At 39.2% G+C, this 14,103-nt stretch overlaps 1 protein-coding gene across 9 annotated transcripts in view; it reads left to right on the forward strand.

Moving 5' to 3' along the window:
- Positions 1-14,103, forward strand: part of map2k5 (mitogen-activated protein kinase kinase 5) — a 379,209-nt gene that overhangs the window by 182,622 nt on the left and 182,484 nt on the right. For 8 of the 9 annotated variants that reach the window (XM_087981145.1, XM_087981146.1, XM_087981147.1 and 5 more), the window contains exons 10-11: positions 12,952-13,020; positions 13,122-13,203. The exons of the other annotated variant lie outside the window; for it this stretch is intronic. In XM_087981145.1, the coding sequence (XP_087837271.1) occupies positions 12,952-13,020; positions 13,122-13,203 (151 nt within the window). The remainder of the gene's footprint in view (positions 1-12,951; positions 13,021-13,121; positions 13,204-14,103) is intronic. 9 annotated transcript variants of the gene reach the window in all.

Consider the following 14,103-nt stretch of genomic DNA (forward strand, 5'->3'; position numbering starts at 1 on the left):
CTCACATCACATTGCTGACCATATTAGCTGAACCACATGCAAATTGGATTTTTTTCATGATTCGGAGATGCCGGTGTTGGACTGGGGTGTACAAAGTTAAAAATCACACATCACCACGTTATAGTCCAACAGGTTTAATTGGAAGCACACTAGCTTTCGGAGCGACACTCCTTCATCAGGTGATTGTGGAGGGCTCCATCGTAACACAGAATTTATAGCAAAAATTTGCAGTGTGATGTAACTGAAATTATACATTGAAGAATTGATTGTCTGTTAAGCCTTTCATCTGTTAGAATACAGTGATAGTTTCACTTCTTTCATGTGTAAATCACAAAACCCTTTTTTTAAAAGTTGCATTCTCGGGTTAGCTGTTAACAATGGTGATAGCTAGACAATATGTTGAAGGTGTTAGCCCCCTGTGTTCTCTGTTCACAGGGGCCTAACACCTTCAACATATTGTCTAGCTATCACCATTGTTAACAGCTAACCCGAGAATGCAACTTTTAAAAACAGGGTTTTGTGATTTACACATGAAAGAAGTGAAACTATCACTGTATTCTAACAGATGAAAGGCTTAACAGACAATCAATTCTTCAATGTATAATTTCAGTTACATCACACTGCAAATTTTTGCTATAAATTCTGTGTTACGATGGAGCCCTCCACAATCACCTGATGAAGGAGCGTCGCTCCGAAAGCTAGTGTGCTTCCAATTAAACCTGTTGGACTATAACTTGGTGTTGTGTGATTTTTAACTTTGGATTTTTTTCATTCACTTGTGGAATGTGGACATTGCTGGCTGGATGGCTTCTATTGCCCATACCAAGTTGCCCTTGTGAAGGTTGGGGTGAGCAGCTTTCTTAAACTGCTGGAGTCCATGTTGTAACAATACTGTCACTTTAAGAGGATATTTTGTCCTGGTGTGTTTATTTTTGAAGAGAGGTTGTAAGGCAGAGGTTTTCTTAAAGTTAGAACAATGAAAGCAGCCTAGGTGTGGCTATTTGGCCAGGCTTTCTAGTTTGTTTAGTTTTTTGGTTTAGTTTTGGGCAGAAGCTTTTGGGGTCTCAAAAGAGTTGGAAGCTTCAGTGGGATGTCTCCTAGCCACTACTTTCCCTGAATTACCATTTGAGGTTTATTTCCTGCGGGATTGAAGATATGTGTGAGAATCTGTGTTTACAGAGGTGTGTTTACAGGATCTGACTGTTGTGGAATAGTGTTCAAATAACGATGGAAATTGGTGAGTGACAAAAATATTCTCTTTTATTCAGCAATCACAGCACAAGTTTGAGGAGGCAATAGAATCTGGAAATACAGTTCTTACATATATTAAAATTCCATTACTATGGTGTTACATTATTTTATCTATTGTACACAAAGGTTTGAAAGGCTCCTTACCTGGGAGACTGGAGATGGGTTAAAACGTGCTACATGCTGGCTGCTACTTCTGATGGGATATCTGTCCGGTCTGCTTGCATAATTATGAGGTGTTAGTCCTTCTGTCTTTTAAGTTAGTAAATATTAATAAAAATGCAAGGACTGTATGCTCTAAATAAGTTAGAAATTGTACCTGTACTTAATAAACGAATAAAGGATATTAAACTGATTACTGCAGCTGGGTTGTGAGATTTATGTAATATTTGCTGATCTGAGTTTCATTCATTCATGCAATTTCATGGAAGCGTTGTTTTGTCAGTTACTTTCATAAAGGGATAATGGCCTAGTTATAAAGTATTTAACAGGTACTTAATGTGGAGACCTGATGATGGTGGTATTGTTCCATATGCTATACTTATTCAGAGGTAAACACTGTTTGTAGCTAAGGATGATATGGTGTGGAAATGCAGTAATGGGTTTGAAAAGGTCGTTTTGATTAGAAAGGTTGTGGAGCTGCAGGTATTGGACTGGGGTGGACAAAGTTTAAAAATCCCACACACCAGGTTATAGTCCAGCAAGTTTATTTGGAAGTACTAGCTGCTCCTTCATCAGGTAACTGTGGAGCAGGATCAAAAGACACAGAACTTATAACAAAAGATCACATGCAACTGATACAATATATTGAACAAATCTAGATTGCTGTTAGGTCTTTCATGGGTTGCATGTTTTGGTTCATTAATACGTAAATCTCACAACTTCTTTCAAGTCACATTCTCAAGATAACTTAAGGTTTTATAAAAAAGAAGTGACATCTCAGCTCAGACAATGCATTAAAGGTGTGAGGTTAGAGTCTGTCTGTATCCCAATCTTGAGTCAGACTGGTTCCATTTCCAAAGTAGGAATTTATAAAATGGTACATGGTGCCTGCAGATTGTGTGCTTTTTGAAAAAAATAGAATGCATCTGCAAATACAAATTTACTCCATAGACTTGTGTGTGCGCGTGCATGTGAGGGAGACAGTGTAAGTGCGTGTGAAGATGTGTGTGTGAGAGAGAGTATGTAAGAGTGTGCGTGTATGTGTGAGTGTATGGTGTAGTGAGGTCATCTGTAGTGTGACATGAACCCAAGGTCCCCATTGAGGCCATCTTAATGGGTACTGAACTTGGCTATCAACCTCTGCTTGGCCATTCTGCATCATTGTTTATCCCAAAGTCCGCTTTGGAGGATGGTCACCTGAAGATTCGAGTCCAAATGTCCCTGACCGCTGAAGTATTCCCCAACTGGGAGGGAACATCCCTATCCGGCGATTATTCCATGGTTTCCATTCATCCATTATCATAGCGCCTGCTTGGTCTCATCTATGTACCATGCCTCGGAGCATCCTTGCCTGCAGCATTGACCGAGTCACATGAGTACCTGCTGAGTACATGTGGGTAGTGTCCCCATGTGTAATGGTAGTATCCATGTCGACACTCTGACACGTCTTGCAGTGGTTGCCCCGACAGGGTCGTGTGGTGTTGTGGTCAATGTTGTCTTGAAGGCTGGCTGTTTGCTGCAAACAATGGTCTATTTAAGGTTTGTTTGAAAGTGAGAAGTGGAGATGTAGGGAAGGTCTTGGCGAGGTGCTCATCCTCATTGATATTGTTGCAGGCTGCAAAGAACATGGTGTAGTTTCTCTGCTCCTGGGAAGTACTGGATAATGAAGGGTACCCTATTGGTTGCATCCCGTGTCTGTCTCCTGAGGTGGTCATTGCAGTTTCTCGCTGTGACACATTGGAACTGGTGATCGATGAGCTGAGCATCGTACCCTGTTCTTATGAGGACATCTTTCAGCACCTTCAGGTGTCTGTCACATTCCTCCTCCTCTGAACAGATCCTGGGTATGCATAGGGATTGTCCATAGAGGATGGCTGTTTTAATATGTTGAGGGTGGAAGCTAGAGAAGTGCAGCATCGTGAGGTTATCCGTTGGTTTGTCGTAGACTGAGGTACTGAGATGCCCATCCTTGATAGAGACGCGTGTGTCCAAGAATGAGACAGCTACCAAAGAGTAGCTCATGGTAAGTCTGGTGGGATGAAACTTGTTGATATCACTGTGTGGTCGTTTCAATGACTCCTCGCCATGGGTCCAGAGGAAGAAAATGTTGTCAATATATCTGGTGTGTAGAGTTGGTTGGAGGTCCTATGCAACAAAGAAGTCTTTTTCAAACTTGTCAATGAAAATATTGGCATACTGGGGTGCAAATTTGGTCCCCATAGCCATTCCGTGTGTCTGGATAAAGAACTGGTTGTCAAACATGAAAACGTTGTGGTCCAGGATGAAGTGGATGAGTTGTAGAATGGTGCTCAGAGATTGGCAGTTGTTGCTATTGAGTACTGAGGCTGTTGCAGTGATGCCATTATTGTGGGGTATGCTCACACTCTGTTCAGATGAGGAGGAGTGCGATGAACACCTGGAGGTGCTGAAGGACGCCCTCCAAAGAACAGGGAACGATGCTCAACTCATCGATCACCAGTTCCGACCTTCCACAGCGAGGAACCACATTGATCTCCTCAGGAGATAGACACAGGATGTGACCAATAGGGTATGCTTCGTTGTCCAGTACTTCCTGGGAGTGGAGAAACTACGCCCAGTTCTTGGCAGCCTGCAACACATTATCGATGAAGATGGGCACCTTGTCAAGACCTTCACTACACCTCCACTTCTCGCCTTTAAACAGCCGCCAAACTTTAAACAAATTGTTCGCGGCAAACTGCCCAGCCTTCAGGACAAATCGACCACAACACCACACAACCCTATCAGGGCAACCACTGCAAGACATGTCAGAGTGTCGACATGGATGCTACCATTACACGTGGGTACACACCCACTATGTACACGGCAGGTACTCATTGACTCAGCCAACATTGTCTATCTGATACACTGCAGGCAAGGATGTCCCAAGGCATGGTACATTGGCGAGACCAAGCAGACACTACGACAATGGATGAATGGACACCACGTAACAACAATCGCCAGACAGGGATGTTCCTTCCCAGTCGGGGAACAGTTCAGCGGTAAGGGACATTCGAGCTCAAGTCATCCTCCAAGGCAGACTTCAGGGATACGCAGCAACGCAGAATGGCTGAGCAGAGGCTGATAGCCAAGTTCGGTACCCATGAGGATTGCCTCAGCCGGGACCTTGGGTCCATACCACTCTACACGTGACTCCACTACATTATACACTCTCACATACATGCACACTCTTGACATATTCGCATACTCTTACATACTCTCACACTCACGCAGACTCTCGTACACACGTTCTCTCTCAGACATACACACACACACCCCCGAGAGGTATGCACGCGCAAACACATACTCGCTCGCGCTCTCTTTCTTTCTCTCGCTCTCTAGCTGTCACTCTGTCTCACACATGTACGTGCACACACATATAAATCAATGGGGTGAATTTGCATTTGCAGAATTGTAATTGCAGATACATTCTATTTTGTTCAAAAAGCACACAATCTGCAGGCAGTCAATCCATGTAACATTTTATAAATGCTTACCTTAGAAATAGAACCAGTCTGACTCAAGATTGGGATACAGTCAGACTCTAACCTCACATCTTTATTGCATTATCTGAGCTGAGATGTCACTTTTCTTTTAATAAAACCTTAAGTTATTTCAAGAATGTGACTTGAAAGAAGTTCTAGGATTTACGTTTTAATCAACCGAAACCTGGAACCCATTCTAAAAGATAAAAGACTCAACAGCACTCTAGGTTTGTTCAATATATTGTATCATTTGCATGAACAACACTGATCTTTTGCTATAAATTCTGTGTCTTTTGATCCTGCTCCACAGCTACCTGATGAAGGAGCAACGCTCTGAAAACTAGTACTTCCAAATAAACTTGTTGGGCTATAATCTGGTGTTGTGGGATTTTTAACTTTGATTAGAAAAGGTTGTTTTTAAATTTGAATGTTAAAATTTACTACAAAACTTAAGTTTTATGAATAAATGAATGAAACCGTGTTATAGTAAATAATGGGTTAGTGGAGTGTTATGAATGAACAGGAACCCGGTATTAATGAATATAGCGAGCTGATGATTGAGTTAATAAAGATAACCTATGACACAATATCTCATAACACAATATTTCACACTATATTGGAACAGTTAATTTGTAATTGGTACAGTATCTATTATTCATGTAAGTTATTATAAATTATTCTTTTTATTTGTATTTTAACTGTAGTGTTTAAATAAATGTTTGTTTAATGTCTGACTAATCGCATTACATCTGGAACAAGGCACTTCACGTCAACCTTTTAAAATAAGAAAATGTTAGGGAGTAGGATTCTTAAAATATTTTGTGAGGGTCTGATGTGGTCCATGTGTTGGAGGTATACCCTCAATAGTGTTGGGGACGGAATTCTAGAATTTTGTCCCTGCAACACTGAAGGAATAGTGGTATATTTCCAAGTCAGGATGGTGACTGGCTTGGAAGGGAACTTGCAGTCGGCTGACATAGCTGACAACACTTGATGGATGTCCAGCCTTGAGTTCTTAGAGCTGTTCGAAGTCTATCCCATATAGCATGTTGTAACACAACATGGTATAGGGTATTCTCAGTATGAAGGTGGAACTTTGTTTCTACAAGGGCTGTGCAATGGTCGTCACTTTTGCAATACTGTCATGGACAGATGCATCAGCAGCAGGCGGATTGGTGAGGATGACGTCAAGTATACTTTTTCCTCTTGTTGGTTTCCTCACCACCTGCTACAGTCCTAGTCTAGGATCTATGTCCTTTAGGACCTGAACAATTCCTGTAGTGCTGTTGCTGAACCTCTCTTTGTGGTGAAATTGAAATCCCCTAGCCAGAGTACATCTAAAGTCTTGGAAGCCTCAGTGCTTCCTCCAAATGCTGTTCGACTTGGAGGAGTACTGATTCATCAGCTGAGGAATGTTGATACATGGTAGTCACGTGCAGGCCAGACCAGGTGAGATGGCAGATTTTCTTCAGTGAAGAACCTTAGTGAATCGGGTATTTTTCAACAATTGGCAGTAGTTTCATGGTTGTCATTAGATTCTTAATTTCAGATATTTATTAAATTCAGATTCCATTATCTGCCATGATGGGATTCGAACCCCAATCCCCAGAACATTAGCTTCATTTCTGGATTTATAATCTAGTGATAATATCACTGGGTCATCACCTGTCCTTAGGGCAAATCAAATTAGAGAAATTGATGCACACTCAAAAACTGTTGTTGGAGAACAGAGTTCCTGTTCACTGTGCACTATCACCCTTACTGGCAAAGTGGGATCTGTACTCTTCGTTGCCATCTGAACATGCTGGGACTAGTGTTCTTGCGCATTGCATAACTAAGCATGTAGAAATGTTCACCTAAATAGTGCAGGCAAGAATCAGGTTTGGAAAGATGTGGTAAAGCAAAGAATAAAGATGACGCAAGACAGAAAAGTGTTAATACTAGCAATAATAAATGGACTGTGGCAGGAAAGGATAGTGTGTGCACATTTAAGAATAAATCGATAGATAAGGCCTAAGGTCATAAAAAGAATAAAAGGGTAGATCTGAATAATGAATGCCACAGAGGAGCATAGCAGCCCCTTTGGCCACCATGGCAATGCTGACCATAATGCTACTCCATTCACTGCTTTTTTCATGAGTCCATCTAAGTGCTTTTTAAACTTTCTGATCATAACTGCTTCGACCACTTCCCTGGCAGAGAATTCCAAGCACCTAGCAACCTCTGTATTTAAATAAAGACTTAGCTTGCACATCTCCTTTAAACTTACTCCTTCTCACTTTCAGACTATGTCCCCTCGTATTTGAAGTCTCCAATTATCCACCCTATCCATTCCTGTCATAATTTTATGTACTTCTATTAGGTCTCTCTTCAGCATCCGCTGCCCTAGCAAATATAATCCAAGTTTGTTGAATGTCTCTTTATAGCTAAGACACTCCTGGTACACCTGTGTGGCAATCAGAACGTCATATGTGGCCTAACTAAAGTTTTATGCAGCTGATCCTTGAAGAACACCACTGGTCACAGATATGCAGTCAGAAAACACCCCTTCACAATCACCCTCTGTGTCCTACGACCAAGATAGTTTTGTATCCAGCTTAGCAATTCACTGTGGATCCTATGTGACTTAATCTTTTGGACCAGCCTACCATTAGGGAATTGTCAATGCTTTAGTAAAATCCATGTAGATTACATTCTCTGCCCTACCCTCATCAATCATCTTCATCACTTCTTCAAAAAATTCAGTCAGATTTGTGAGACAAGATCTCCCCTGCACAAAGCCATGCTAACTATCATTCATAAGTCCATTCTTTTCCAGATATGAGTAAATCTAGTACCTAAGAATCTTCTCCATTAATTTCCTTGATTATCCATGTTGCCCTTAAGCAAAGGAACAATATTGTCTATTCTCCAGTCTTCTGGGACCTTGCCTGTGGCTAAAGAGAATACAAGGGTCTCTGTCAAGGCCTCAGCAATCTCTTCCCTTGCCCCCACCTCTGTATCTTGGGATAGACCCCAACAGTCCCTTGGGTTTTCTCAACCTTAATGTTTTCAAGACACCCAACACCACCTCCTTGACTTCAATATACCCTAGAATATTGACATATCCCTTCCTAACCTTACCATCATCCACTTCCTTCTCCTTGGTGAATATCCAGTACTCAATAAGGACCTCATAAACTTACTCTAACTTCATGCATAAAATTTCCTCCTTTGTCCTTGAGTGGACCTACCCTTTCCTGAGCTACCCTCTTGCTTCTAATATATGTACAAACACTTTGGGATTCTTCTTAATCCTATTTGCCAAGGATTGTGTTGTGGCCCATTTTAGCTCCTAATTCATTCTTTATGTTGTTTCCTGCTTCCTTTATATTCTTCAAGGGCCTTGTCTGATTTCTGTTCCCTAAAACTTACTTATATTTCCTTTTTCTTCTTGACTAATCTTTCAATGTCTGTTGTTAATCCAGGGTTCCCAAAACTTACCATCCATATCTTCATCCTCACAGGAACGTGCTTATCCTGAATTCTGATAACCAGTCTTTAAAGACTCCTACATATTAGATTTGGATTTATTCTCAAAGACCCACCCCAATCTAATTTCTCCAGTTCGTGTTAATACTGTTGTAATTAGCCTTCCTCAAATTTATCACTTTCACCAGACGACCAGTCTTCTCCTTCTCCAAAACTATCTGAAAGCTTAGGGAATTATGATCACTGTTCTCAAAATTCTCCCCCATTGAAACTTGATCATCTGGCCAGGAACATTCCTAATTCAAGATCCAATATGGCCCTTCCCTAATATTGTTTCAAGAAACTGTCCTAGATGCACCTATCAAATTCTTCCCATCTAAGCATCTGGCACTAAGGGAGTCCCAGTCAATATTAGGGAAATTTAAGTAACCCACTACAACAACCCTGTTTTTACATCTTTCCATGATCTGCTTACATATCTATTCCATCTCCCGCTGGCTATTGGGAGGCCTTTGTTAAAAAAAACCATCATAGTGATTGCTCCTTTCTTATTCTTGAGTTATAGCCATATGTCCACGATAGGAAACTAAGTTGTAAAAATGACATAAGGATGCGACAAAGGATATAGATAGATTAAGTGAGTGAGCAAAGATGTGACAAGTGGAAAATAATGGAAAATGGGAAATTGTTCATTTTGGCAAGAAGAACAAAGCAAAGCATATTAACTAAATGGTGAGAAATTACAGAACTGTAAGATAAAGGGATTTGGGTGTTCTCATATGCCAGTCACAAACAACTAGCATTCATGCCCAACAAGTAATTAGGAAAGTTAATGTTTATTTGAAAATGTCATAATTAATTGAATACGTAAGTAGGAGGTTTATGCTTGGACTAGACAGGGCATTGGTGAGACCATATTTGGAATACTGAATACATTGGTTATAACTTATTTAAGGAAACATATACATGCATTGGAGGCAGTTCGAGAAGGTTTACTATTCTAATTACTTGAATAGCAGGTTGCCTCATGAGGAAAATTGGATAGGTTTAGGTTTACATCTGCTGGCGTATAGAGAGTAAGAGAGTAAAAGAACAGGAAATGACATCACCACAGGAAATAACATCACCAAACCAAAGAAACCCAAACATATAAATAGAAAGCAGGAATCATGTACACTGCTTTGCCTGAGGCCCACTGAAAATGTTACCTAGTAGGGTAACAAAACATCTGGAAATGAACCTCCCAGCTCAGCAAGCAAACCTACACCCAGAACCTCAACCAGAGCTACAAATCTTCTCAAACCTTTCTAAGAGTAAGAGGTGATTTGATTAAAATATATAATTTCCTGAGGATTCTTGATGAGATAGCTATAAGAGGATATTTCTCTTGTGGAAGAATCCAGAATTGGAGGTTACTGTTTAAAAATAAAGGGTTATTTAACACAGAAAATCAATTTTTTTCTTAGAAAGGATCTCTCTTCTTTAAAAAGAAGAGTCTTCAAAGGAGAAGGATAGATTTTTAGTAAGCAAGGAAGTGAAATGTTGTTAGGGACAAGTGAGAATCTGATTTTGAGGTAACAATCAGGTCAACCATGACTTTATAAATGGCAGAGCATGCTTGAGGAGCTGAATGGCTTGATCATATGAACTGTTTCTTTATAGCATTTGTATTTTTTGCAATAGGGATGGAAGGTGCAGTCAGATAACAGCTTTATTGTAATTCCTTTACAATAAATTTGGCTTTATACATATATAGTGTTATATAAAAATCTGAGGCTGATTGCAATTAGTTAACCTAACATTCCCTGGGGAGGTTGTTTAGGGTTCTAAAGTACAGGTGAAAAATGCACAGTTTATTGCAGTCATCTTAATTCAGCATGCATTAAAATGTAGATTTTAAATCTTTTTTTGTTGTGTCTTTCCTTTGGCTCTGAATGAAAACGTTAACAGAGTACTTCATACATTTCCTAAGTTGTTCTCAAGCAAAGTTCAAGAATTGTGACTTCATTATTACCCAAGACCTTAACCAAGACTCAATTCAGCGATTTCTCAAAAGTCTAGTAGGTGAACTTATGAGATCAAACAGATTACAAAAGCTCAGGTACGTGTATGTGGTTAGTCGATCTTTGCTGGGGCAACACGTACTTGGAGTCATTGGGTCGTACAGCATGGAAACAGACCCTTCAGTCCAACCAGTCCATCTGATCATAATCCCAAACTAAACTAGTCTCGCCTGCATGTGCTTGACTCATATCCCTCCCAACATATCTTATTCATGTACTTACCTAAATGTATTTTAAATGTTGTAACTGTACCTGCATCCTCCACTTTCTCTGGAAATTCCTTCCACACACGAGCCACTTTGTGTTTAAAACAAAATGCACCTCCTGTTTTCTTCAAATCTTTCTCCTCTCACTTTAAAAGTATGTTCCCTAGTCTTGAAATACCCCACCCTCGGGTAAAAATACCGACCATTCACCTTATCTACAGCCCTCATGATTTTATTAACCTCTATAAGGTCACCTCTCAATCTCCTACGCTCCAGTGAAAAAAGAAATCCAAGCTTATCCAGTTTCTCATTATAGCTCAAACCCTCCATTCCTAGCAACATCCTGGCAAATCTCTTCTGAAGTCGAGCATGTGGTGCTGGAAAAGCACAGCAGGTCATGCAGCATCCAAGGAGCAGGAGAATCGGCATTTTGAGCATAAGCCCTTATCAGAAATCCCAAACTGATGAGCCCTGATGTTTTTCCAGCATCTGCAATCCTCACTTTCTCCAAATCTCTTCTGAACCTTAATGTCCATAAATTGAAAGAAGAAAAGCTTTTGATTCTTCTACTGATCACAAGACATGATTCTTGGAGATAATTGATTCATGTCAGCAGTGTTTTCTTCGGATAGCCTCTTGATTCTGTTTAATTTTCCACCTAAAGGTTCACCACATAGGTCCCAGAACGTTGCTAGAACCTTAGAATTACAGTAGCAAGTACTATGTAAGTTAATAATAAACCTTTTAAAATGTCTCCATTTGTTTAGGACATTGATGTGAGTTAATGGGATAAACATCAGAAATATGAATATTAATATCAATCACATAATTAAGTAAAACAAACTGAAAGTGAGCAAAAGTTCACCTTGCATGAAAAGAATGAGTATAGATCATCCTGTAGGTAAAGAGTTCTTGCACAAAGTCCCTTAGACTCCAATGATAGTACTTTGGAAGACTATTTGGGGTTATGTGTCAAACAAAACAAAATATGGTGGCAATGGACAAGGCAAAAAGAGGTACTAAAATCGATTATTGAGGTGAACTAGTGTTATCAAAGCTGTAGTCTGCAAAAAAATATGTAAATGACATCAATAGAGAGAAGGAAGCAACAACTGAGATCATATAAAGTTGAAACAGTTTTTAGGATTATTAGAAGAAATGGTCATGCATTTGAGTCATTGAACAAAACACTAATTAAACCGTATAACTTTCTCAGAAAAAGAAGGAAGCTCAAGCGAAGATACATTCTCACACTAAAAGAAGGGTGCAGAACATCCTAGTCCTCAGAATGAAATCAGAACAGATCAAGGAGATTGATCAGAGCACCACAGAGACTCACCCTGTAAAGTCTGAGACTGAAGGAAGACCTAGAGGCATGTGATTGACACTAGATGAATGTATAATGATGTAATGTAAATGTCAGAGACACATAGATAAGTATAGTGTTGAAAGGGAGCAAAGCTCTAACCTAGTGTGAAGAGAATGTCAATATAGATTCAGCTGTAAATAAAGAGCTCTTACAGAAAGTCCCATGGACTTCATGAACAGTACTTTGTGAGACAAAGTAGAGAGTGATCAAGAAAACAGTTCGATAATTTAAACCCCCTCACAAAATTAATATTTTTTGAGTTTTATTGTGTGTGGAGATTATAAAGACAAATATAGTATAATTCTGCAGGAGCTATATCTCTCAGATTGGAGTGACTAGTATCCTATCTGTCACTAGTAACTTGTCAGTCTCTTTTGTGGCTATTATTTGTGTGCGTAATCTTGAACAGGAGGAGTACTTTTTGAATAGTACCTTGGAAACTTCACATGTTATACTTTCTCAGTTCTTTACTTGTGTTGTCAGCCTAGGTTATATAATATAATCTGGTCTGTGGGTTGAACCCATAACCTCATCTAGAGGTGAATGTGTTACCATCTGGGACCCACTGCTCTCAGAAGAGTAGATTAGAAATTTAGAAGGGATTTCTTTACCTTTGTCTGTAAATTTACAGCCTTGATTCTGAACCATTGCCTTTTGAGTAGCTTTGCACTCATTACAACCTTGACAGTGTCAAGCAAGATTGGCTTTTATGTTTTAATCATGGTTTCTCAATGAGATTGGTAATCCACAGCTCCTAATTTATATAGAAAAATATTTACAGTAGGTTGCTGACAACTGATGTGATCTCTGTTTATTGTTAAGATAGAAGATATATTTGGTCAATATATAAGATATATTTGGTCAATAAGATATATATAAGATATATTTGGTCAATTAGCACGTTAACATATTGATTTATTTTATTGCAGGTTATTCCTTTAGACATTACACTTGAAGTTCAAAAACAAATTATGTCAGAGCTAGAAATTCTTTATAAGGTAATATTTCAGCTTTTTTCTGTACTAATTTTAGCTTTGCTTTACTTCGTTCAATTGTGAGACTCATTCTTAATCTTTTTTGGTCATTCAACTGCTTACAGTGTGATTCGTCGTATATAATAGGATTTTATGGAGCATTTTTTGTGGAAAACAGGATATCAATATGTACAGAATTCATGGATGGTGAGTTTGTAGGTTATTTAATGCATCAATTTTTTGTATGAATTTGAATTAATTGCTGTGGGGTTTTTTTTAAAACTGGGAGTCTGCAAATTTGACGACTGTTTTGGTATGGCCCTTTCTGTTAGGGTATGTAAGTCATAACTGGAATGAATGAGACTCTTAGCAGCTTAGAATGCGTTAGAGAAATGAAGCCTAACCCAGAGTCTGTATTGAAACATTATCAGCTTATCAGCAGTAACTTGTTACATTTAAATCCACATTGGCCCTGCAGCTTATCTATGAATATACCTAGATTTGATGGCACTTGAACTATTCCTGAAACCCGATTTAGATGGCAAATAGGCAACATTTCAATTTGGCATATAGCTTAGAGGATTTGTGATGTCTTGATAGAATGTAATGCATTTTCAATGGATACAAAACAGCCAAGTTGGTTAGGGCTGTATGAACGTCTGTGCTTGGTATACAAAAGGAAAAGAAGAACTATTTTATATAAAAAGGTATGATTTCTCAAATGATCAGTACCCAGGCTTGTCCATGCATTGTCATACCAGATGAATAACAGTATAACTAGCTAAATAATTTGGCTTCTTGCATTGGTTGCTTCTGTATTTGTATTGCCAAAAACTATTTATAATGCTGTTTGCTCAGTACTTCCATCATGTCAGGAAGCTCTTAGACCATGCCAGGGATATAGTTCTACAAGTATAGATTTATTTTATGGTTCCACAGTCACTGGTCCACACTGAGGATATAATTCCACATTCTGTAACCCATGTTATGAGTATGATTTTATTGTTTTTAACCCAGCTTGAGGTTGTTTTTCTATGGAAAGTGACTCAGCTTAGAGGTATAATATATAGGTGCTGACACATATTCTGCTCTGATTCTACAAACTAA

This window comes from Chiloscyllium plagiosum, unplaced genomic scaffold (genome assembly GCF_037043375.1).
Source record: "Chiloscyllium plagiosum isolate Xiang-an unplaced genomic scaffold, Cpla_swu_hap1 HiC_scaffold_39, whole genome shotgun sequence".
In the NCBI taxonomy this organism is placed as follows: domain Eukaryota; kingdom Metazoa; phylum Chordata; class Chondrichthyes; order Orectolobiformes; family Hemiscylliidae; genus Chiloscyllium; species Chiloscyllium plagiosum.